Source organism: Salmo salar, chromosome ssa18, assembly GCF_905237065.1.
Source record: "Salmo salar chromosome ssa18, Ssal_v3.1, whole genome shotgun sequence".
NCBI classification, from domain to species: Eukaryota; Metazoa; Chordata; class Actinopteri; order Salmoniformes; family Salmonidae; genus Salmo; species Salmo salar.
Window position 1 is genome coordinate 15697877 of NC_059459.1, and position 27520 is coordinate 15725396.

The 27520-nt window shown below is 43.0% G+C and overlaps 1 protein-coding gene across 2 annotated transcripts in view; it reads left to right on the plus strand.

The window, feature by feature from the left end:
* The first annotated feature begins 15527 nt into the window (after positions 1 to 15527).
* ttc27 (tetratricopeptide repeat domain 27) overlaps positions 15528 to 27520 on the plus strand; it is a 135648-nt gene continuing 123655 nt past the window's right edge. Inside the window, exons 1-3 of one of the 2 annotated variants that reach the window (XM_014154511.2) lie at positions 15528 to 15810; positions 23878 to 24058; positions 25863 to 25992. In XM_014154511.2, coding sequence (XP_014009986.1) covers positions 15528 to 15810; positions 23878 to 24058; positions 25863 to 25992 — 594 coding nt within the window. Of the gene's footprint in view, positions 15811 to 16392; positions 16589 to 23877; positions 24059 to 25862; positions 25993 to 27520 lie in introns of those variants that run through there. The other variant, XM_014154512.2, reaches the window with a different exon arrangement.

The following is a 27520-nucleotide window of genomic DNA, read 5'->3' on the forward strand; positions in this document are numbered from 1 at the left end:
AGAGTGCTAATATAAATACTATACATTTGCCTTTGATTAATTGAAAAGGAAACTCTCTCTTTTTCAAACAAGCATTGCAGAGCTGGTTACAATGATAGAACAAATATAACAACAGATATTATGGTTGAACTGAAATGTGCTGGTTGATAAAAGACCTGTATTTATGGAAAATATGTTTGAAAATGGTATTTTGTTTTTAAATTATATTGTAAATAGGAATGGTACAGTTATGTCTTTCATGATGCTATAGGAATTGTATGGGAAGGTCTGCTCAATCCAAGATTACAACCAACTGATTACAGCATTACCCCCAAAAATGGAGGAGGCAGGTGGCAGCGGGAGGAGGTAGGGAACTGGTCTGTCTGCCCAATATAAAGGATCAAAACTGTCAGAGGAACAAGAAAATATCATAAATGAAACTGTTATACTTTCCTATTTAAGGACCAAGATGTTGACAGCTGTGCAATACAATTTGCAAAATTGCTGGGAAGAGATTTTTTATCTACCGATTCCATAGCACAGGGTTTATGAGTTGATATATAAAATTATGCAAGATTCAAGACTTTGTGCTTTTCAGCTAAATTTATTGTACAGAATTTTTGCCACCCAATAAATGTAGAATATTTGCAGATTTTGTTGTAAGGATACAGAATCAATAGACCATTTGTTCTGGTATTGCCCTCAGGTACGCCTGTTTCTGGTCTCAAGTTCAGGAATGTCTGAAAAAGCATAATATTAATCTAAAATTTAACCTTAGAAATAACATTGTTGAGAGACCTGGTTAGTCGATTGCTAATATACTTATACTCTTACTGAAAGTATTTATTTTCAACTCGCAATATGTGGATTCTATTCGATTAGATAGATTGAAATTGTATGTTAAACATCACAGCATAGTTGAAAGATATAGAGTATGACGTGTAGAAATCCGAAGAGGGTGGCCAGCATTGATAGGTGGGATGGGCTGAGGGAACTGAGGGTTGGGATGTGGAACTGGAGACGAGTGGGAGTGGGGTTGTTGGGCGGGGGACAGAATGACAGTCAAATATAAAAATACAAAATAAATTCTAAACAAAAGAAAATGTCTGTTTGATTGACACTGAGGGGCAACGCTGTTACATCCAATGCCTGTTTGCCTGAGGCTGATGCTGCGCAGGTGCTTGTACGCGCGTACACATGCATACACACACAATCGCATTCAAACATACACGTGTGCACACACACATACACACATGTAAATAGTGCAACACATACACTTAAACACATTCAGTCGGACTTGCTGTTTAGATATTTATTGTCATTGATGTCTTTTTTTTTGCATTGTTTTCTGTTGTTTTCACCTTTTTTCTCTTTTGTTCATATTGGTTGAGGGGCAGCTCTCTGGGAACTATGGGGGGTGATCTTGGATGGTTGGTGGCCTGGCAGTTGGGAGCTTGGGCCGGTGGCCGTTAGGTCGCTGGTTCGGGTCCCCGATTTGACTTGATGAGAAAATGAAAATGCTTGAAAATGACCAGTGGGCGGGCGAATGGTGCCTTTTAAGGACGGGTGGGGCTCGCCTCATTTGCCACTTGACCTGTCTGTCTCCAACAAATGTTTTGTGATTGGTTCTTCGAGCCGTCAGTGATCCGCTAAGCGAATCTCGATGTGAGACACTCATATTATCATAGAATCAGGGTTACGCAAGTAAGGAGAGAGCAGCCTCACAGCTTTTTTAGGTGGGGGTGGTGTGGGTTGGTATCAGTTAGCTGGCAAGGTTGATGGCCAATGTTATCTGCCAGTGTGCACAGACTTGCTTTCAACAAAAGGTATTCTATTCTGAAAGAGCCCAGCTCAGTCCTTTCCTGCAGGGCTGACTGAAGTAATGTTTCATGGACTCGCCAAGAGCAGAAGGCCAATCTGCAATAGGCTTCCAAACAGACATAATTCAGACTGCAACAATGAAAGTCAACATCTCCCAATAATCATCTCCCCAAGCACGAACACACCCTCCTTTGTATACTTTTATAGAGCAGTAAAAAACAAACATAGTGGTGTCTGGGGATTTTTTTAAATGATTTCTCCTCACACACTCCTTTGGTAATCAATGTGAGAACGGTGTGTGTGTGTGTGTGTGTGTTGGAGCATTGGTTTGGCAGCCCGAACTTCAAACAGCATCTGTGCACTGCAGGTGTCACTGCTTGTCTTTAACAGAACATATTTTGTTTTTTCCCCGTTGAAACATAGACTTGAAAAATAGCTTTCATCAGTTGAATAGTAGCGTGTCCTTGACAGGTCTGTAAATTGGAAGCAGGCCTCTGGAAAGGTAAATCAGACTGTAAAAGCATCTATTCACCGTGGTCTCTCTTCCGTACTTCAAACCCACTCCAACGAGCCCTTTCAATGGCCTTCACTTTGCCTGTGAACAATTCCATAATGTGCCCAAACACTCGTCTCTTAAATGTCATGCACGAAGAGGAGGAAGGGGAGGATGGGGAGGAGGTGGGGGGGTGGGGTGGGGTGGGCAAGTGCTGGAGAAAACAAACCTTAGACTAGATCCTCCCGTGCGCTGAGAAAAACAGCCGAGAGCTCTATCAATGCGCCATGCTGCTGCTGGGGCTCTGAATCATTTAGATGTTGTTTTTGGCTCATGTCAAACAGTGGGCTTACTCACTGGCTCTATCTCCAGGAGCAGTGTACGGTACAAGATGCTCACTGGAGTAAACCACTGACAGTGGAGAAAAGGTCAGCCAGGATCCTTTTCATTAGGATTCAATGTGCTCAACACGACTTAAAGGCTTTGCATGGTCAATCTGACTATCTGCATCAGCCGTACAGCATTTACTGCAATACAGCCTCTGTGGAAGTCAGGGCATTCATACTTCTTGCACTTCGAGGAGCAGAGCAGAGCTGTTGTGAAGGAAGTTAGTTATCAAGGAAGTGAGTTTGTGTTTACACAGGACCTCCTGCCCCCACCTACCGTCAACCAATCATGTCAATGCGGAACTATACGGAGCCCTCCATATTGTTACAGAAATTGGTAGGCACACGGCATCGCCGTACAGAGCTCGATTTGGCCTCTGCAACCCCCCAGAGGCTCCGCAATTGCGTCACACCCTTCATATGGAGCTTCCGGACATCATTCCCGGATCAAGCATAAATCCGCTATTACTGTCGCAACTCAAGGAAATATTTTGTGCGAGGAGCTCTGCACACATAAAGGCTGTGACTGTAGTAGTGTTTTCATGATCATTTATCATTAGTGATGTTGTGTTGCAGGGTCATGTTCTTCACTACATCACTACTGTTCTCATCCCATGAAAGATCAAACGACAATGTAGGGTAATTAACCTATGTCAAGTAAAATCCCTGCTCTTACTCCCATTCGAGGCACAGTATTCCATGTTTTGGTGGGGATAGGCAGTGCCTCACCTGCATGCTTCCAGTCAATTCCTGTAACTCATATGCCCTTGACCTGAACCTTTCCTACTGCACGCGCACACATAGACACAGACACTAACTCCCTCTGGGAGTCACTTAGCATGATCAAGATAAATCACCCATCTGATTTTAATAAGGATGAGATGCTTCTATTTCCCCCTAGGACCCTACAGAAAGATGACAGATTGCCCAAAAGGTATTAAGTCAAAGGCTCAACACGTCATCACACAACACAACCCATATGGTCACCTGAGTAGTTGTCATGTATATATATATGTATGTATTTTATTACCTTTTGTCATCCAACCATTCAACCTTGAAACAAAACAGATACAGAGATGCCAGTTTCAGCCAAGTATGGGTAGCTGCAGCCAAGTATGGCGACTGGAGTATGGGCGAGTGTGTGTGTTGAAAGGAGTGGGTGTATGGAAAGCAAATCTGGTAATTGGGCAGATTTGTCGTCACTCAAGACCGTTTTGCGTGGCTGATTGGGCATGCTGACCTGAGGTGCTTCCTATCACAGTCGAGTCACCGGCGGTAGATAATGTTGCCATATTTTTCCCTCCCATGATTTTATTTCAAGTAGGATAGCAGCCTATACCAGAAGTAACTAATATTGATAACCATCTAGATGTCACCTTGATACATACATACAGTCTACTACTCAATGGGGAGAGCATGGATGGCAACAACACCGGGACACAGCGCCCTTCGGTCCACTTCCACTTGCCAAGCACTGTCCGGTAACAGCATGGGAAGTAGCTACCTAATAGCCAATATCAGGGTGACAGTCACTGTAAGCACATGCATACAACGCATGAAGAAACAGTACACCCATCATTAATACAATCTAAACTAGATGCCCTCAATCTCACACAAATGATCAATGAACCTACCAGGTACAACCCCAAATCCGTAAACACGGGCACCCTCATAGATATCATCCTGACCAACCTGCCCTCTAAATACACCTCTGCTGTTTTCAACCAAGATCTCAGCGATCACTGCCTCATTGCCTGCGTCCGTAATGGGTCTGCGGTCCACCCCTCATCACTGTCAAACGCTCCATAAAACACATCAGCGTGCAGGCCTTACTAATCGACCTGGCCCGGGTATCCTGGAAGGATATTGACCTCATTCCGTCAGTAGAGGATGCCTGGTTATTCTTTAAAAGTGCTAAATAAGCATGCCCCATTCAAAAAATGTAGAACCAGAAGTATACAGAACTCATATCTCCCTCACTAACTTTAAGCATCAGCTATCAGAGCAGCTCAGAGATCACTGCACCTGTACACACCCCATCTGTAAATAGCGCATCCAACTACCTCATCCCCATATTGTTCGTTTTATTTTTTTTGCTCCTTTGCACCCCAGTATCTCTACCTGCACATTCATCTTCTGCACATCTATCACTCCAGTGTTTAATTGTAATTACTTCGCCACTATGGCCTATTTATTGCCTTACCTCCCTAATCTTACCTCATTTGCACACACTGTATATAGATTTTTTCCTATTGTGTTATTGACTGTATGTTTGTTTATTCCATGTGTAACTCTGTGCTGTTGAGTGTGTCGCACTGCTTTGCTTTATCTTGGCCAGGTTGCAGTTGTAAATGAGAACTTGTTCTCAACTGGCCTACCTGGTTAAATAAAGGTGAAATAAAAAATGAAAAAATAATAAAATGGTCAGATTTGGGTCTCAAAACTGAACTTGGATCCGCGTTAATTAGCAAATAGCAATGATATCCTTCGCCACCGTTGTCTTATGACACGACAGATACTGTAGCTCGAACCACTCATAGGCTATTCAACAAAACAATACATAATTTTCAAGTTTATTTTAGGCAAATTTCTTGGTTACAGGATTGTATAACTAGCAAAGGAGTTTTGAAGTTGAGGGAGCAGTATTTATGAAGTTTGGCAATGACAACAAAATCTAGCATAATTCAGCTCGCCAGTTAGTTTAGCTAGGGAAAACCGGGGAAAACAAACTCGGGACAGGATATAGCTGGACGAATATGCACACTAGGCTAATTCCTGATATCAGGAGCTGGCGGTGAAAAGTTTGATTAAACAATTCAGAGACAAACAAATTCATCAGATGAAAAATATTTAAGGAGAACTAATAAATATACAGTCCTGAAATTGACAGTAACTGTCAATAATAAAACAAAACTTAAAATTATGTTTACGTGAACCTGAATCCAGAAAATGAATGGTGAAGTCACTTCCAGACACGGTAGACTCCTCCTCCTTACCACTCTATAGCAGACAGTTTTCACTGCTTCTCAGTGCTAGAGGCGTCACCACAGACCCTGGTTCGATTTCAGGCTGTATCACAACCGGACGTGATTGGGAGTCCCTTGGGTGGCGCACAATTGTCCCAGCGTCATCCGGGTTAGGGTTTGACCGGGGTAGGCCGTCATTGTAAATAAGAATTTGTTCTTAACTGACTTGCCTAGTTAAATAAAGGTTAAATAAAATAAAAATGTCCACATGCACACTACTTATCTTTTGACACACCCACTCGCCCATACTCTGGTTGCCATATTGGGCCGCAGCTACCCCCTTCTCATTTCATTAGGGACTGTTCCTTCCATACATTTTATAATTTTTGGTTTGACCTGTGATTATCTGGTCTCTGCACTACTAAATAAAATAAAAATAAAAAAGATTACATTTCACAAACACAGTCAGCTCACATAGTCATTGATGTACAAATTGATTGCGCAATGTGTTTCAGAAATGTTGAATTTGTAAAATGTCATATGTTCTTCCATCATTTCAGACGTGAAAAAAAACATAGTCCTTGACCAAAACATCATACTATGGAAGCCAAAACGTTTTTTTTTTTACAGGTCAAGGTACTATCTAAAAATGTTGAGACACTAAATCCAATTTTTTTTCGATAAGTTATTCAACATTTCGAGATACTAACTCCAAATGTTGAGATATTGGACCATACTTATAGTATACTGTATGTTTTTTCATTTGTAACATTGTGTGATGATTTCAATGGTGGCACCACAAGTCCCAGAGAGTGGTGGTGGTGGAGGGGACCCGTGAAGACCTCTACTACACTATATAATCACTATTGTGTTGATTGATTAAAGGGAAACTTCACAACGTTTAAACTTCATATTCATCATCTCCAGCACCACCCCAACATCAACATATGTGAAAATGGAGCGTTTCTATATTTTGTAGTAAAAAATATAGAGGAAGATAAGTGTTTCCAAGGACATCATTGATGTGCATCTTGTGATTTTGATGAATTGTGAGTAGGCATTGCCTAAAAATTGCCCACTAATTGGTTGATAATGTCATTGAAAACAGTTATCTTAATTGTTATACGTTGAAAAATGTTGAAGTTTCTCTTTAATTTCAGTCAATCATTTTGGATTGTTATGGTCTAGATAGCCTAGCCACCTGAAGCTGAATATAAACCAATTTTAGGGTCTAAATATACTGAACAAAAATATAAACGCAACATGTAAAGTGTTGGTCCCATGTTTCATGAGCTGAAATAAAAGATCCCAGAAATGTTCCATATGCACAATTTTGTTTACATCCCTGTTAGTGAACATTTCTCCTTTGCCAAGATAATACATCAACCTAACAGATGTGGCATATGAAGAAGCTGATTAAACTGTATGATCATTACGCAGGTGCACCTTGTGCTGGGGTCTATAAAAGGCCACTCTAAAATGTGCAGTTTTGTCACACAACACAATGCCACAGATGCCTAATTAATTTATTTCAATTGACTGATTTCCTTATATGAACTGTAACTTGTTGGAATTGTTGTATGTTGCCTTAATATTTTTGTTCAGCTTATGCTATAAATACATTATGTTACTGCTTTGTTTCCCCTGGATAGAAGGGATCTGAGTGCATTGGCTTCTATAGGCTTCCTGCAGCTGTGGGATATTATCAGTAAGCTACAGTTGATCTGACTGAAGATTAATTGTGCACGACTTGACAAATCATTAGGCAAATCAGTCTAAAACAACAGTAATTTGTACCTCTTTTCAACACTTGTGTCAATGGTTTTTAATAAACCAACCAAAAGTGTTGGGGCAAAAGCCAGCTCGACACACGTTTGCTGGTGGCCCTATGCCTTATTTATAAATGATGTGTATGCAGAAAATATACCCCAAAACATATGTGTGCCAGTTTTCACTCAAAAGTTGGCATTTATAAAAACTGAACTTGAGATGAGAATCTGCTCATCCTCCCGCAAACTTCAGACCATGCGTATGCACAGTTTCTAGTGTTTGAAGTATTGCACTGCAAGAAGGCAAAAGTAGCCTAGTAGCCTTGTGCAAATGGGGAATATACAATGACTTATTCAAAAAAAAAAGCTAAATATAACAAGATGCAATCATTTACTGTTTGTGAGAAGAACAAAAATATTTTTATTTTATCTTTGCATTCTAAAATAATTATATTTCCCATTATTTATTTCATTTCCATGATAATTGCAGAATAAATTCCTCACCTTTTTGCATTTTTTTTTAATTTGCCATTTTTTATGATTATATAGATAATACAGACAGAAGAGGTAGAGGACAAAACACATGGATCCTCTAACAGATCAAAGACACGCAAACCTCCCATGCTCCCAACAGAGCCCCACCCCAAAACCAGACTAAAAGCAGGCATGATATAGAATTTGAGTAATATAATCAAATAGCAAAAAAAACTAAAAAATAGTGATAAAAATTCTAATTAGGGTTGGTTTACGGAGTTGTGAAATGAACTGGGTCCATGTCTTCTACAAAGGATAGGAAAGCTTGCCAGATATTATCAAATGTAATTGCAGATGCCCTAATGGAGTAGTGTATTTTCTCTAGCTTGAAATGTTGCATGACTTCCTTTATCCAATGGTTAAAAGTAGGAGGAAACCAATCCTTCCACTTAAATAGTATAAGACGTCTAGCTAGAAGAGTAGTACATGCCAGTATGTTGCCCATAGAACTGTTTATAGGGGCCTCCTGTGGTGCCACTCTGAATAATGAAATAAAGGCAGAAGGTTTTATAGGTCTTTCCGGTATCTTAGAAAACGTCTCAAAAATTGACATCCAGAAATCTGTCAATTTCGGCATGTCCAAAACATGTGCAATAAAGTAGCAGCAGTCTGCTTACATGGGTCACAAGTGGAATCTATTTCTGTTCTAATCATGGATCATTTTGCCTTTGACCAATGCAGCCAGTTAACTATTTTAAATTGAATTACAGTATGTCTTAGACATTTAGATTAAGAATGTATTCTCTGAAGCATACTCTGCCAAATGTAATCTGAAAGTTGTTCACTTAAATCCCCTTCCCATTGGTTCTTAAGAGAGTTCAGGGATTCCAGATTGTGCGAATTTAATAACCTATAGACCAACCTTATGCCCCCGTTGATATAAGGGTTTACTTTAAAAACAGAATCTAGAAGGGGGGTAGGTGGGCGTGATGGGGGAATTGGCTAGAGTATGAAGATACAAAAATTTTCACGATCCTCGTCTTCTGACGATATGTTGAAGTCACTGTCAGAGAAAGTGGACCAATACGCAGCGGGTTACGTGCTCATCATCTTAATTTATTAAATAAATGTGAACACGTGAAAACAAGAAAACAAAGAACGACAAGTGACAGTTTCACAGGCTATACATTCCCTAGCAGTGCGAAATACAACTACCCACGAAACACAAAGACAAACACACCCTACTATATAGGACTCCCAATCAAAGGCAACTCAACACACCTGCCTTCAATTGAGAGTCCAACCCCAATCAACTAGACATAGAAACACAGACATAGACCAGTGACAAACCCCATAAACATACATCAACTACCCTCTGCCACGTCCTGACCAAACTACAATAACCAAATATACTCTATACTTGTCAGGACGTGACAGTACCCCCCCCCAAAGGTGCAGACCCCGGAATGCACCTACACAAAACACAGAAAATGACCCAAAATAACCAGAAAAATCCCCTAAACAAAAAAGGGAGGGAAGGGAGGGTGGCTGCCGTCAACGACGGCACAGTGCTACACCCCCCCTCCCCAACCCACCTATATGGGAGGCGGCTCAGGTGCGGGACGTGGACTCCACTCCATCCCTGACGTAGTCCACTTAAGTGGCGCCCCTGACCTCGCCCGACTGGCGGGCGATTCTTGCCGCGACCGGCTGGCGGGTGTCTCTGGCTGCGCCAGGCTGGCGGGCGACCCTTGCTGCGCCCGGCTGGCGGGCGACCCTTGCTGAGCCCGGCTGGCGGGCCACTCTGGCAGATCCGGCACGGCGGCCCACTCTGGCAGATCCCAACTTATTGTGGGAAGCTTGTGGAAGGCTACCCAAAACGTTGACCCAAGTTCAATAATTTAAAGGCAATGCTACCAAATACTAATTGTGTGTATAAACTTCTGACCCACTGGGAATGTGATGAAAGAAATAAAATCTGAAATAAATCATTCTCTCTACTATTAATCTGACATTTCACATTCTTAAAATAAAGTGGTGATCCTAACTGACCTAAGACAGGGAATTTTTACTAGGATTAAATGTCAGGAATTGTGAAAAACTGAGTTTAAATGTATTTGGCTAAGGTGTATCTAAACCTCCGACTTCAACTGTACCTAATGAAATGGGATCTAGGAATATTTAACTTTTGTACTAACTGTTCAAAAGATACAAAATCCATATCAATGTCATTCAGTGAGGAGAACCCTTTTCCAGACCAAATATGAAAAGCACTGTCTCATGATGATGAAGAGAATGTATGGTTCGTTAATAACGGGGCAGAAGTTGAAAATTCACTGAGAGCAAATGATTTTGGAGTTTTGGGTTTATAGTGTATTTAGAAACAGGCAGAGTAAGGCAGCTAAGAAGGTGGGGCCACAGGATTACATCTCCAATGTCAACCATTTCGGACCTGCAACATCAGGGATTTCTGTCATCAAATATAGAATTATTGTTATATTAGCTGCCCAGTAATAATATTGAAAGTTCTCTGCAATATGCTTTTACGTATCTGAGTTTTTTTCTTGTTCCAGATAAAAGCAGATATCAGTTTATCTATGGAGATAAAAAAAAATGTTTTTTCAGAAAGATAGGAATACATTGAAACAAGTATAAAAACGTAGGTAATACATTCCTTTTAACAGTGTTAATTATTTCGGTTAAAGAAAGAGAAAGTCAATCCCAGCGTTCAAGATCCTGTTTCAGGCAGAGTGTCAAGGGAGGGAAATTGGCTTTATAGAGATCTTTGAAATTGTGTGTAACTCAAATTAGTATTTCAATTTCTGTGTACTCACTCTGAAGTGTACATGACTAAAATACCTTTGCACGGCAGAATGATTAATAGGCATCAATTACATTTTAATGTAGATTAACCTTATACTCGGATATTTGACCAAATATCTTTAGTAGAACCAGGATTTCTGGAAGACCAGTTAAATTGTCAGACATATATAATAGCATGTCATCCGCATAGAGTGAGACTTCATGCCCTAAGCCCCCTCTTCGCATATCTTTGATAGTGGTGTTATTATGTATTGCTATGTCTAAAGACTTGATTGCGATGGCAAACAGCTGGGGACAGAGGAGAACCCTGTCTTGTCCCACGTTGAAGTTGGAGATGGGATGAAAGGTTATTATTTGTGCGCATTGCAGCCATAGGCGAGGAGTAAAGGACTTTGATCCAGGATATAAATTGGGATAAAATCCAAATTGTTTGAGAGAATAAAAAAGATAATGCCACTTCACCTGATCAAAAGCCTTTTCAGCATCAAGTGATAACAATATCTCTGGAGTATCAGATGAAGTATATTAAATATATATAAAGTATGTTATAAAGACATCTGATGTTGAAAAAATTAATTAGATTTTTTATAAAACCAGTTTGATCTGTAGATATAATGGAGGGAAGCACTGACTCAAAACGGTGGGCAAGAATCTTAGATAGTATCCTTACATCGCAATTTTATAAAGAAATTGGTAAAGTTTGAGGAGAATGATTCCTCAAATATGTAAATCAAGAGAGGAGAAAGTTGATCTGAATTGTTTTTGAAGAATTTCCTCAAAAATTTGTTGGGCCCACACTGCATAGATTTAATTATCAACACAATCTATTCTACAGAGAACTGTTCTTGTCACGACTTCTGCCGAAGTCGATGCCCCTCCTTGTTCGGGCGGTGCTCGGCGGTCGACGTCACTGGTCTTCTAGCCATCAGTGATCCATTTTTCATTTTCCATTGGTTTGGCTTGTCTCCCTACACACCTGGTTCCAATCCCATTCATTACATGTTGTGTATTTAACCCTCTGTTTCCCCTCATGTCCTTGTCAGAGATTGTTTGTGTCATGTGCTCGTGTTTTTGTAGTGGTGCGCAACGGGTTATTTTACCCATGTTTATTTATTTATGTACGTTGTTTTTTTTGTTTTATATTTATTAAACTACTCCATTTACTCCAAGTTGATTTCTCCTGCACCTGACTTCCCTGCCACCTACACACACGAATATGACAGAATCTCTGACCAAAATTATGAAGTCAGCAGGAGAGGATACCCTGGACATGGAGGTGGAGGAGCGCATCCAGGAGCATTCGAAGAAGCTTCACAATCTGTGCGCTGCCATGGATCGCGTTGTCCAAAATATGAACCGCTGGGAGAGACAGGGAGTTCTTCCAGCGCCTCCACCAGCCCAACCGGGGTCGATACTGAGCACCCCGTTTCAACCTGAACCCGGTGGAATCCGTCTAGCCATGCCTCAGGGATACGACGGAAGTGCTGCCAACTGCCAGGGTTTCCTCCTCCAATTAGACCTTTATCTGGCCACGGTCCACCCAGTTCCATCAGACCATGAGAAGAGTTTCGCCCTCGTCTCGTGCCTCACCGGGAGAGCCCTGGAATGGGCCAGCGCCGTGTTTGGAGGAGGAGATGCGGTGTTGTACCATTATGAGGAGTTCACCCGCCATTTTCGGGCAGTCTTCGACCACCCACCCGAGGGCAGAGCGGCGGGTGAGCGCCTCTACCATCTGAGGCAGGAGACGAGGAGCGTCCAGGATTTTGCCTGGAGTTCAGGACCCTGGCAGCCGGTTCGGGATGGAATCGCAGGGCCCTGATCGACCATTACAGCTGCAGTCTGCGTGAGGACGTCCGTCGGGAGCTGGCCTGCAGAGACACCACCCTCTCCTTCGACCAGCTGGTGGATCTGTCCATCCGGCTGGACAACTTGCTGGCTACTCGCGGACGTCCAGATCGGGGTCTGGTGGTTCCATCCTCCCGCACCCCCTCTCCTATACCCATGGAGCTGGGAGAGAGGGTGCACAGGGAGACTGGAGGGGGTTCCCGCTCGTGCACCATCTGTGACCGCAGCGGTCACACTGCTGGTCGGTGCCGGGTAGGTTCCTCTGGGAATCGAGGTAGCAGGCAGGGCGCTCTGGCGCCACCCCAGGTGAGTAGGCACCATTCTCATCCAGAACCCTCTGTTGCACATATATTTGTGTCTGTCACTTTTCTTGATTTTTTTTTCTTCTTTTTTCCCCCGCGTTCCCAGCATAAGGCGCTAGTAGATTCAGGCGCGGCTGGGAATTTTATTGATCAAGCGTTTGCTCATAGTTTAGGGATCCCTATTGTACCAGTGGATGTGCTTTTCCCCGTTTACACCTTAGATAGTCGACCATTAGGGTCAGGGTTTATCAGGGAGGCCACAGCTCCTTTGAGTATGGTGACACAGGGGGGTCACAAGGAAAAAATTTGTCTTTTCCTTTTTGACACTCCTGCGTATCCCGTGGTGCTGGGTCTACCTTGGTTAATTTGTCATAACCCCACTTTTTCTTGGCCACAGAGGGCTCTCACGGGGTGGCCGCAAGAGTGCTCAGGTAGGTGTAGGGGTTTCCGTTGGTGCTACTACGGTGGAAAGTCCAGAGCAGGTCTCCACCGTGCGCATTCCCCCTGAATATGCCGATTTGGCTCTCGCCTTCCGTAAAAAGAAGGCGACTCAATTACCACCCCATCGACAGGGGGATTGTGCGATAAATCTCATGGTAGACGCTGCACTTCCCAGGAGTCACGTGTATCCCCTGTCGCAAGCGGAGACGGTGGCTATGGAGACACATGTCTCTGAATCCCTGCGTCAGGAGTACATTCGGTCCTCCATTTCACCCGTCTCCTCGAGTTTCTTTTTTGTGAAGAAGGATGGAGGTCTGCGCCCGTGCATTGATTATCGAGGTCTCAATAAAATCACAGTGGGGTACAGTTACCCCACTGTTGCCACGGCGATTGAGTTAATGCACGGGGCGCGCTCCTTCACTAAACTGGATCTCAGGAGTGTGTACAACCTGGTGCGTATCCGAGAGGGAGACGAGTGGAAGACAGCATTAAGTACCACCTCAGGGCATTATGAGTACCTCGTCATGCCGTACGGGTTGAAGAATGCTCCATCAGTCTTCCAATCTTTTGTAGACAAGATTTTCAGGGACCTGCACGGGCAGGGTGTAGTGGTGTATATCGATGACATTCTGATATACTCCGCTACACGCGCCGAGCATGTGTCCCTGGTCCGCAGAGTGTACCCGTATGTCAAAGCTGAGAAATGCCTGTTCTTTCAACAGTCCGTCTCCTTCTTAGGGTATCGCCTATCCACGTCAGGAGTGGAGATGGAAAGTGACCGCATTGCAGCCGTGTGTAATTGGCCGACTCCCACCACAGTTAAGGAGGTGCAGCCTCCTTAACCGTGGTGTCCTAAGTTTTCAAAACTGTGACCATAATTACCTACCGTCTGTAAACTTTTAGTGTCTTCACGGCCGTTCCACAGGTGCATGTTCATTAATTGTTTATGGTTCATTGAACAAGCATGGGAAACAGTGTTTAAACCCTATACAAGGAAGATCTGTGAAGTTATTTGGATTTTTACGAATTATCTTTGAAAGACAGCGTCCTGAAAAAGGAACGTTTCTTTTTTTGTTGAGTTTATGATGTTGACAGGACCAGTCCAATCAAAGCTAATGTTGATATAACGTGATTTGACGTAATTTTATCTGTTGCCAATGACCTTGAGCCTTCTTGGATGGGCACTTATGTATTTTTTATTAATGTTTTCTCCCCAATTTTGTGGTATCCAATTGGTAGTAGTTACAGTCTTTCCCATCACTGCAAATCCCTTATGGACTCGGGAGAGGCAGAGGTTAAGAGCTGTTGTGCCTTCAAAACACAACCCAGCCACGCCGCACTGCTTCTTGATACGATGCTGCTTAACCTGGAAGCCAGCCGCACCAATGTGTCGGAGGAAACACCGTACACCTGGCGACCATGTCAGCGTGCACTGCGCCCGGCACGATGGGACAACAACATCCCTGCCGGCCAAACCCTCCCCGAACCTTGACGACGCTGGGCCAATTGTGCGCAGCCCCATGGGTCTCGCGGTCGACCCAGCTGCGACAGAGCCTGGACTCGAACCCAGGATTTCTAGTGGCACTTTTAATGTAACTCTATGGCAGCACCTAAGGGGCTTGAATTTTCGAGCTCTACCTGTAGATTTTGTGGTGACGTCGTGTCCCCATTAGTGACAGAACACTGAGCCAATCACGGCCCAACATGAGAACATCACCAACCCCCTATGCTCCGTATTTTCCGCTGGCTGCCCCACCACCACAAAAAGCATTGAGCTAGGCTGAAATGCCAGCATTTTGGAGCTGCCTGACTCAAGAAAGCAAAAAAGAAACCAAGTTTGTATGCGGCTTTATTCATTAAAACATTTTTTTTTACATTGTTTGCTAACGGATATGTGAAATGTAATAATGCCAAAATAACATGCAAAACAGGTGAGGCTAGTTCACAAGTTGAGTTTCCACAGGTCTGATTTATAACGGGAAACATGAGTATGTATGGCGAGTGCCAAGTTTACAAATCTCAATATTTTTGTGAGTGCGCAGTCTTTTCAGAAATAGAGCATGCAGATATTTAGTGTAAAATGTACCCAATGGTTCTGAGGCCCTGCTGTGCTGATCGCTGCAAAGTGTATAATGGAAATCGCCACATAATGCTCCACATTAAAAAAAAGTATCGACACGTTCGGAAACGGGCTTCCATATTCTCCTGATTAGCTTTCCCATGATGCAATGCGTATCTGTCATGGCTGCTCACTGTTGCTTCTCACCGCACATGGGTTGAAATTAACAAATGTATACAATTACATTGAAATAGTCTACATTACAGCAGTAAGGATATATATTGTCAATTTACAATTACGCCGATCGTGGTTGGAAACCGTATTGACTTCTTTGCACGACTGTTGCAAATCACATTTTGAGATGGTGCGGGAAGCTGAGATTCCCGTGCTCCGAGGTTTTCTGAAACCAAGCGAGGCAACGGAATGGAAGCAGAATGTTTTCAGCTCTGCAGGTGAGATTATAAATCATTTATGCGAAAATAAGTATTGTTATCACACGTTACATTTAATTTGGTGTAGATTTAGCTAGTTTGTTTTGTGAGAAATGTAGGTACAATTAAACGATGGCTAGCTTGGTGGTGGCTAATGTTACGTTCAGCTAACGTAAGTTAACTACTGCTAAAATGTCAAGAAATGTGGCACGCAGTTATAGGCACTGTCCGTCGGTTTGCCAATGGTTTGATGTCATTTGACTAATGTTTCACCAAGGTTCAATAATAAGGCTACGTGATATGATTAATTGAACTAGCCAGTTCGCTCAATACAGGTTTGAATGATAGCTAGGTAGCTACTGTACCAAGCACACTAACTGTGAACTTGTGGGAGCCAGCCTAGCTAGCTAGAACACCCAGCTAGTAGCGCACTTCTAGCTACAAAGGCTAGACCGGACAGGAATTGAGTCATTTTAGGCACATGTTCATCCAATTGACTGGGTATTGATCTCATACGCTAACTTTTAAACTTTGAATATAACCTTACAGATAGTAAGGTACCAGCTAGATAAGTATGTCACTAATATACAGGTATCAACTTAGCGCGCTATAGTAGCTATGTACCGACTCGTGCCACATCCATCAGGAGCGTATTCATTACGCCTATTTTTTTGCAAAACGTTTCGTAAACTAACGAAACGGGGAGGGACATACCAGAAAACGTTCAAGTTTGGACAGATTCGTTTACATTACAGCCCTCGGTCATCCCGCCGTGAGGATGCAAATGTCCATATATACGGTAGGTGGGTGTTTAGCTAGTTAAACTAACCGGTAGCTTTGATATCGTAATGTGTTAGTTCTCGCTACACTAGAGGCAGCAATAGTGAGTTAATTGCTGTCAGGATCTTTCGCTGAACACTGTCAACTTACTGCATTGAGGCTGTGGCAACGCACGTTTGTGACAGCACAGTAGGGCGAAGCATCCCATCCCCCATGAAAGAACGTAAGACTCTATGGACAATCACCATGCACGGCCGCTATTTTCTATATGCTCGGCTATTTTCTTGGCATGTATGCTCATCTTTGCTAAATCCGAGGTCACTGGCTTTGCACAATAATCAGCCATGTCATCATATATTTCTCGCCCATCATCCAGGCACTGATGGCACAGTACCGTGAGCTGTATCAAGTGATGTTGCTGTGTCATGGTTGTCTGGGCTGGTTTTATGTGCTGTTGTCAGAATAGACATGACTTGATATATTTTTGTCTCCATTTGGATTTAGCAAACTAGGCTATGCCTTTTGAGACATCACTCACCAACAAAAAGCGCACCATTTCTGACATCAGATTGTATTGTAAATGTGATGTTGGCCTGCTTTTCACTACACTGCACAAGTAAAAAGATTTTCTCCAGCTAGTCTACACTCATGAGATAGAAATAAATGTACACTGAACAGAATTAGAAACGCAACCTGAAACAATTACAAAGATTTTACTTTTAGTTACAGTTTATATAAGGAAATCAGTCAATTGAAATACATTCATTAGGCCCAAATCTAGTAATTCCACATGACTCGGAATACAGATATGCATCTGTTTGTCAAAGATACTTTTGGTCATGTAGCGTGTGGACACCTGCTCGTCAAACATCTCATTCCAAAATCATGGGCATTAATATGGAGTTGGTACCTCTTTTTGTTTGCTTAACAGCCTCCACTCTTCTGGGAAGGCTTTTCACTAGATGTTGGAACATTGCTGCGGGGACTTGCTTCCATTCAGCCACAAGCATTAGTGAGGTCGGGCACTGATGTTTGGCGATTAGGCCTGGCTCGCAGTCGCGTTCCAATTCATCCCAAAGGTGTTAGATGGGGTTGAGGTCAGGGCTCTGTGCAGGCCAGTCAAGTTCTTCCACACCGATCTCAATAAACCATTTCTGTATGGACCTTGCTTTGTGCACGGGGGCATTGTCATGCTGAAACAAGAAAGGGCCTTGTCCAAACTATCTGCCATTTGCCTGGTACAGTTGGAACCAGGATTCATCTGTGAAGAGCACACTTCTCTAGCATGCCCGCTGAAGTAGGTTATGACACCAAACTGCACGCAGGTCAAGACCCTGGTGAAGATGACGAGCACGCAGATGTGCTTCCCTGAGATGTTTTCTGACAGTCTGTGCAAACCCACAGTTTCATATGCTCTCTGGGGTGGCTGGTATGCCACACCTTGATATGCTAAACCTGTCATGTGGATGGATCATCTTGGCAAAGTACAAATGCTCACTAACATGGATCTAAGCAAACAGTTGAGAGAAATATGCTTTTTGTGTGTATGGAACATTTCTGTGACCTTTTATTTCAGCTCATGGGACCAACACTTTACATATTGCATTTATATTTTTGTTCAGTGTAGCTAGTCCCCTCCCTGTGTGTGCTTGTAGGAGATATGAGGCTGTTGCACTCTCCGTTCTGAAATGTACTATATGTTTGCTTGAATATTGGGAGGCCCTGGGGAATTCAGAATCATATTTCTCCCGTATTGAATTGACTGCTGAATTACTGACTAATTTGAGGTCCAATTGTTTTCCATCATTTCAGTTTCTTGACCATTCTGAAATGTATTTGAGTAGCTGAAATGTTGTTAACAGTGGTTGAGAGGTCATACCCTGGGCTGTAATTTGACCTCTTATCTCCCTTTCTCCTTCTCTCACCCTTCCTCTCTAGGCTCTGCAGCCTCTGGGTTTCATTAGATTTGTAGTGAGGTGAAATATCTCCACACCTCACAGGCCAGCCATGCAGCGATTGCCTGTTAAAGCCCACCAGCAATTGTATTAGCAAGAGGAAATCAATGGGAACTGTGCTAGCTACTAGCAATACCCATATTGATGTATGCATATCACATTCACATGCTTTGATGTCAATGACAGTCATTCTTAAGTTGTTGAATGTTATTCACAAAAGAGATTATTGTTTTAGTGTTTGGTGCATGTCAGGTTGTCATTGAATATCAGTCTCAAAACACGTGGATGACATTCAACAATAAAAATGAGTTTTCATTACAGAAGGTTCTTGGGTCTGTCCTAATTTGTCAGTGGAACCAGGGTCTTACCATATGATTTCAATCACTTTTTTGCACACCCCCTTTGACTCGAATGAGACCTTTAATACATATTTGCCCATGGTAGAAGTGGTCAGAAAGTGAGGTGCTTGAAGTTGACCCATTTTTGCACACCCAACCCTTCCATGAGAGGTCCATGACTTCATCAATGAAAAAGAGAAACGGTTGAGTTTGCTATAATTTTTTGAGCTGACAAACCGGGTTGTCAAACTATTTTATTTATTGAAAGAAAGGTAACAGAATATGACGTAGATGCAGAAAGTAAACGGCATGGTGGGTAAATTTCTGCAACAACTCAGATGGTTGAAGCACGAGGATCAACTTCTCTGCTGTTTTGGTGCCCTGGCTACCAGCATGAAGGGAACCTAGGCACATGTGAAGATACTGTGTGAGAGCAGTCTTGCATCGCGCTTATCTCAATATCTGCGGTGCTACTTGTGCCAATGGCATTTAGTGGAGTCTACCTTTTTAAATGTCAATTATCTAAAAACCAAATAACTCCGATTTTGGAAATGTTCACATTGTAGCTTAGACTCCATTTTACATCATCTGAATTGTTTGTGTTGTGCCTGTCATTGGTTGAGACACAGCATAATCTTGAATACAGGGTGAGTGTCATTTCAATCATATAAATATTATTCTTAGAATGGACCTATACTTTCATCTATATTTATATGAATGCGATAGGTTTCCTATGGAAGATTTAAAGTTTAATTTCTAAGAATGGATATTCCCACTCAAGTCAACATTCTCTAATGTGTGGACCTTCAACCATTTGAAAGTTGTACCATTTGAAAGTTGAAATGTCAACTTTATTCCCATTTTTTTGCCCTGGCTACCCTGGCTACCTTCCCAAGTTCTCTCACGTCACCCCGCTCCTCCGCTCTCTCCACTGGCTTCCAGTTGAAGCTCGCATCGGCTACAAGACCATGGTGATTGCCTACGGAGCTGTGAGGGGAACGGCACCTCCGTACCTTCAGCCTCTGATCAGGCCCTACACCCAAACAAGGGCACTGCGTTCATCCACCTCTGGCCTGCTCGCCTCCCTACCTCTGAGGAAGTACAGTTCCCGCTCAGCCCAGTCAAAACTGTTCACTGCTCTGGCACCCCAATGGTGGAACAAGCTCCCTCACGACGCCAGGACAGCGGATTCAATCACCACCTTCCGGAGACACCTGAAACCCCACCTCTTTAAGGAATACCTGGGATAGGATAAAGTAATCCTTCTAACCCCCCCCTTAAAAGATTTAGATGCACTATTGTAAAGTGGTTGTTCCACTGGATATCATAAGGTGAATGCACCAATTTGTAAGTCTGCTAAAGCGTCTGCTAAATGACTTAAATGTAAATGTAGTACATTTATCAGCCAAAACATGACATCCACCCTGCATTGAAGAGTATTCTGTCATATATCATCTTAAAAATAAAAAATAAATGCAATGTTGACTCCAGTGCTTCCCACAGTTGTCAAGTTGGCTGAATGTCATTTGGGTGGTGGACCATTCTTGGTACACATGGAAACTGTTGAGCTTGAAAAGCCCACTTACATATTTTGTCTTGCCCCATTCACCCTCTGAATGGCACACATACACAATCCATGTCTCAAGGCTTAACATGTTATTCTTTAACTTGTCTTCTCCCTTTGAAGTGGATTTAACAGGTGACATCAATAAGGGATCATCGCATTCACCTAGTCGGTCTGTCATGGAATGAGCAGGTGTTCTTAATGTTTTGGGTGATCAGTATATTTACATTTACATTTAAGTCATTTAGCAGACGCTCTTATCCAGAGCGACTTACAAATTGGTGCATTCACCTTATGATATCCAGTGGAACAACCACTTTACAATAGTGCATCTAAATCTTTTAAGGGGGGGTTAGAAGGATTACTTTATCCTATCCTAGGTATTCCTTAAAGAGGTGTGGTTTCAGGTCTCTCCGGAAGGTGGTGATTGACTCCGCTGTCCTGGCGTCGTGAGGGAGCTTGTTCCACCATTGGGGTGCCAGAGCAGCGAACAGTTTTGACTGGGCATATAATGTATGTATATAAATGTATATAAACTCAGAAAAAAAACGTCCCTTTTTCAGGACCGTGTCATTCAAAGATAATTCATAAAATCCAAATAACTTCACAGATCTTCATTGTAAAGGGTTTAAACACTGTTTCCCATACGTGTTCAATGAACCATAAACAATTAATGAACATGCACCTGTGGAACGGTCGTTAAGACACTAACAGCTTACAGACTGTAGGCAATTAAGGTCACAGTTATGAAAACTTAGGACACTAAAGAGTCCTTTCTACTCACACTGAAAAACACCAAAAGAGATGCCCAGAGTCCCTGCTCATCTGCGTGAACGTGCCTTAGGGGTGCTGCAAGGAGGCATGAGGACTGCATATGTGACCAGGGCAATAAATTGCAATGTCCGGACTGTGAGACGCCTAAGACGGCGCTACAGGGAGACAGGACGGACAGCTGATCGTCCTCGCAGTGGCAGACCACCTGTAACAACAACTGCACAGGATCGGTACATCCAAACATCACACCTGCGGGACAGATACAGGATGGCAACAACAACTGCCCGAGTTACACCAGGAACGCACAATCCCTCCATCAGTGCTTAGACTGTCCTCAATAGGCTGAGAGAGGCTGGACTGAGGGCTTGTAGGCCTGTTGTAAGGCAGGTCCTCACCAGACATCACCGGCAACAACGCCGCCTATGGGAACAAACCCACCGTCGCTGGAACAGACGGGACTGGCAAAAAGTGCTGTAAACTGACGAGTCGCAGATTTGTCTCACCAGGGGATGGTCGGATTCGCAGTTTATCGTCGAAGGAATGAGCGTTACACCGAGGCCTGTACTCTGGAGCGGGATCGATTTGCAGGTGGAGGGTCCGTTATGGTCTGGGGCGGTGTGTCACAGCATCATCGGACTGAGCTTGTTGTCATTGCAGGCAATCTCAACGCTGTGTGTTACAGGGAAGACATCCTCATGTGGTACCCTTCCTGTAGGCTCATCCTGACATGACCCTCCAGCATGACAATGCCACCAGCCATACTGCTCGTTCTGTGCATGATTTCCTGCAAGACAGGAATGTCAGTGTTCTGCCATGGCCAGCGAAGAGCCCAGATCTCAATCCCATTGAGCACGTCTGGGACCTGTTGGATTGGAGGGTGAGGGCTAGGTCCATTCCCCCCAGAAATGTCTGGGAACTTGCAGGTGCCTTGGTGGAAGAGTGGGCTAACATCTCACAGCAAGAATTGGCAAATCTGGTGCAGTCCACGAGGAGGAGATGCACTGCAGTACTTAATGCAGCTGGTGGCCACACCAGATACTGACTGTTACTTTTGCCCCCCCCCCTGTTCAGGGACACATTATTCCATTTCTGTTAGTCACATGTCTGTGGAACTTGTTCAGTTTGTCTCAGTTGTTGAATCTTGTTATGTTCATACAAATATTTATGTTAAGTTTGCTGAAAATAAACGCAGTTGACAGTGAGGACTTTTCTACATTTATTTTTTGCTGAGTTTATGAACTTGAAAAAATCAGTTTAGGCCTTTCTGATAATTGGCGTTAAAGCTTAAATGACTTATTTTTCATTCACTCATACGTTTTACAACTCTGTAAGCTTCGAAATGATATCAAACTAAACCGTTTTTTGGTTTTCAGGGATGAAGACATGGATGTCTCATGGTAGGGTGGTGTATGCAAAATGGGTCAACTTTGAGCACCTCTATCGCTTGAATTTTTTGGGGCATTCAGGTCCAAAATGTCACTTTCTGACCACTTCTACCTTGGGCAAAACATGAATGGATGGATTAATTCAAATCAATAGGGGTCCCTGTAGCTTTATCATTGGAAACATTGGCTTTGGTGTACTGTGGCTGTCCCAATAATCTATTTTTCTCCCAAAGTGTGCACTTGTTCACTTCCCTTCATGGATTTGAAAGGACATTACTGGTTTATGGAAACTCTTTAGCCCATGCCTGCACCAATCCAATGCTTTTACATTTTGTAGGTACGAGATTGTTTGGACGCACGCTGTGTGTTGCCAGTTTGCAGGACTGTATTAGTTTGCTTAGGTTTGCCAGTCTTCTGCTACTGTACACCCAGCCTCTCCTCCTTCCCGTTGCTCTCTCTCAGCCCTCACTCATTCCCATCAGTGAAGCGCAATGCAATCAATGCTAATGAGCCCAGCCAGCCTCCCTGCTCATAAAGAACTAATGAAAGCTGTATAGACGCTGAAGCCAAGCACACAACCAATGAATAAAATGCAATTACTCCAGGCCTAGACACCTTGGCCTCATAGCTAGACTGTTCTCTTTATAATTTAATATTTTGTTCCTCCTTCCTCCCCCTTCAGTAATGCCCCTCCAACAGCTATAAGTCTGCATGCAGACACCAAATGATCTCCTGCAGTGCATTGTTCAATATTCTCATTTTGCTAATGGGAATACGGAGTAGGATTAACAATATGCGAGAAACAATATAAGACAAATGAGAGGAGGTAAGAGGCCCTTGGAGTGAGGTACAGCGTATGGTCTAGCAGCATGCTTGATGATCTCCATTCCTGGATGGTAATGGTTCTGGGACAACAGTAACGAGATGGTTTGGCTCTAATACTTTGACTCTAAACAAGTAGCCTTTGAGGTCATTTGAATGGGATGTAGAGGTATCTGAGGGATAATGATCCACCTATTTCAAACAATGAGGCTGCACCTTAATGCCTTTCAAAGCTAATGGGTGTTCCACAGAGCGATATGAGACTATGCCATGCAGTCATAGGAAAAAAGGTACAGACGATAGCAAAATTGTGAATAGTGTCAGAATAACTAAATACTTAGGCTATGTATAACAACCATGTTTTGAGCCACCCATTATTACAGACACACACACAAGACACATCTCTGATGTCATTGCCATTTTCTTGTGTTACCTCTTTATCTCACTGCTTGTTCTTGTTTGCTTTCCAGAGGCGGGTCCCCTGCTGCAGTCCCTGTTCGATGGGGACTTTGAGGCGGTTCTGCTGAGTCCTCTGGTCCTGGACTTGCTCGGTGGTGGAGACGGCAGCGATGGAGAGTCCATCGATGCCTACCTGGAGAGACGGGTCCTGGCCTACCTCAACGACAGCACACAGGAGGACAAGGCTGACCGGTAAGAAACAATAACTGATTAGGGATCTCATGCTGACACATTCAATGTTAATCAATTCATTGAATAAGGTGTTTTTAGTGCTGGGCTGGAACAAAAGCCTGCATACTCTAGCTCTCCAGGATAAAAGTTGGTGGACACTGCGTTAGTCTTTATTGTAAACAAGGCTAAACAAGATTTTAATATGCTTTCATATAAGCCGACAGATTGCCTTAATTATATTCATTCATAGCACTTATCTTACTGTAATAGAGACGTGAACTTTTCTAATGATAACCTCATGTCTAAACTCCTCAAATTGCACGCAGCGCGGACACTACTAAAACGGGAGTATGAATGAATATTAATTCTGGTAAATTAATGCTCAGTTTGTTGTGCGCAGCACCACTGGCGGCATTTTAGCCAAAGACTGTTATACTAGCTGTGTAGTCTGTTTTTATAAACGTGCAATAAGCATAAAACACAATTATATAAGGAATAGCAACTCGTTCTCATTCTGAGAAATAAGGTATGCCACTTGATTTCAACAGGCTAGCATGATGTTCAAACAGTTGGAGACGGACAGAACGGTGTGTTCATGACAATTCAACTGTTCTACCTTGTTAGCTAGCATATAGATCCATGTTGGCTAAACTTATGAAGATTGTCTGTTTACTCACTAGAATGTGGGCTTGTGGTTAAGAGAGAGTTTGAGACCTGTGTTAATTTTCTATAATGCCTTCTATAAGAAGTTAGTCATTATTAGTGAAGGTGCGTTATGTATGGTTCTGGTTAAAATTGTAACACAAAGTGCATTTTCATATATTTTTTTGAGGGTCTTATGGTTTTGGAAGGCTTCTATTTAGCCTAGGTATAATTTCACAAGCCCTGATTTCATTAGATTATTGATGACTGTTTGAAATGTAGTGTATTTGACCTTTATTTGCACAACAAAGCTTATTTGGCGAACATAACAAAAAAAAACATGATATATATATATATATATTTATTTTATTTATTTATTTGTATAAATCAGATTATTTTTGGTGATATTTAGGCCATATCGCCAAGCCCTAGTACACAGTGGCTTTTATTGAGGGGAGTGATGGGAGAATTACCAGGCACGGGCTGTTCCCTCGCTCAATGGAGCCCAATGGCGCTTCCTGCTCCATGAATTATACATTTTTAATAAGAACAGCTTACCATCTCCTCCTCTCCCGTGGGAGAATGGGTATTTCAGCGGGTGTTGCTACTCTATCCCCCTCCTGTATTGGATCATTTATTTTGGTCTCTTTCCATTTTCTACTACAGCGTTAGTCAGCTAGGTGTGTTGGAGAGGCCTGTACTGTGTCTATGCATAGCTTTAATTGATGGGAAGTAGTTCCTCTTTGCCCTGAATCTGTGCCCAGACACCCTATTGAATGAGTCCTGCTGCGAGGACTGGAGCAGCCTGCTGTATCCACTTCGCGAGGCTGCCGGTCTGATTCGCAGTGTGGAGATTAAATGACCATGTCTTCAGTGTTTCTTTCTCCCCCATCGTCTCTGTACTGAGCTTGTGGTCGCTCTTTTTGGAAGCCTCGTTCTAATGCTTCTCTTTCTCTGAACTCCCTTTTCATTTAGTTCTCTAGCCTTTCTGTTGCTCCTCTGTTCGCTTCCCTGTTTTCGTTTTCCTCTAGTGTCTATTAGTTCTGTGTTCTGTGCCTTCCCTCTGGTCTCCCTCATTTGTTCTTTCTCTCTGTCCTCCAGATTCTCTGTCCCCCCCCCCCTCACTGATCTCGCTCCTATTCATTGTGACATTGCGTTCCGTTTCCTTTCTTCTCTTTCTCAGGGAGAATGCTTTGCTGGCTCTGGCGGTGGCCTGCCTGCACCTCTTTGCCCAGAGTAACTGGACGGGTCCTCCTGTCGCAATCCATGTCCCTGACCTGCTTCCTCCGGCCCTGCTCACCACACTCACTGAGGTACAGTAACAGCAGGGTTTTTGTTACGTAAATGTGGCGCCGGACAACGGGACTGGGAAAATGTTAATTTACTGCCCATTTGATAAATTTACTGGACTCATAGGCATTGGATGCTTAAGTCGTCATGCTTTCTGCTGAATTATTTTAAATGATTGTATTTTTGTATAGACAGGAGTAATTATATAATTTTGGCACATTTATTTTAATTTACTTCCCTATTGGACCCACCGCTATGCCATTTATCTCCTGTTCTATTGGTTTTCATATCAACTTTCTTTCGTTGTCCAGCAGCCAAAGGCACAATCCTAGTCATATTAGCAACCCATCCTAGTTGTTGCATCTTTAGATTCCCCCTCTTTCTAAGTTTCTAAGAGTTTTTAATCTGTCACATATGAAACCACGGTGTGCTGTTCAGAATGGTATTGTCGGGCCTCCCGAGTGGCGCATTGGTCTAAGGCACTGCATTGCGGTGCTAGTTGTGCCACTAGAGATCCTGGTTCGAGTCCAGCCGGCCTCGACCACGAGACCCATGGGACGGCGCACAATTGACCCAGCGGTGTCCGGGTTAGGGGAGGGTTTGGCCGGCAGGGATGTACTTGTCCCATCACGCTCTAGCGACTCCTGTGGCTGGCCGGGCACAGGCACCCTGACACGGTCGCCGGGTGTAGTGTTTCCTCCGGGTTAAGCGGGCATTGTGTCCAGAAGCAGCGCAAGTTGGTTGGGTTGTGTTTCGGAGGACACACGGCTCCCGACCTTCGCCTCTCCTGAGTCCGTACAAAGTTGCAGCGATGAGACGAGACTGTAACTACCAATTGGATATCACGAAATTGGGGTAAAAAAAAAAGTGTATACAAATATTACAAAAATAAAAATGTATTTTCCCACTAAATGCATTTTGTCAAATGTTTGAAAATTAAGTTTCATTGGCGATTGCATGAGTTGCATGTTCTGTTAAGATGCATTACCATAATCATTATGTAAATTGTGGGTGAACACCTTAATGGGATATCCTCTTAAAGATCTGCCCCTTTAAAAAAAAAAAAAATTCCCCAAAGAATGACATACCCAAATCTTACTGCTTGTAACTGGCCCTGAAGCAAGGATATGCGTATTCTTGGTACCATTTGAAAGGAAACACTGAAGTTTGTGGAAATGTGAAAGGAATGTTGGGGAATATAACACAATAGATCTGGTGAAAGATAATACAAATAAAAGACCAACTGTTTTTTTGTATTTTTTTTTCGTACCATCTTTGAAATGTGAGAAAGAGGCCATAATGTATTATTCCAGCCCAGGTGCAATTTAGAGTTTGGCCACTAGATGGCAGCAGTGCATGTGCAAAGTGTTAGACTGATCCAATGAACCATTGCTTTTCTGTTCAACATTTTTTATCAAGACTGCCCAAATGTGCCTACTTTGTTTATTAATAACTTTATGTTGAAAACTGTGCACTCTCAAACAATAGCATGGTATTCTTTCTTGCACAGGGGCGTTGTAATAGCTACTGTAAATTGGACAGTGCAGTTAG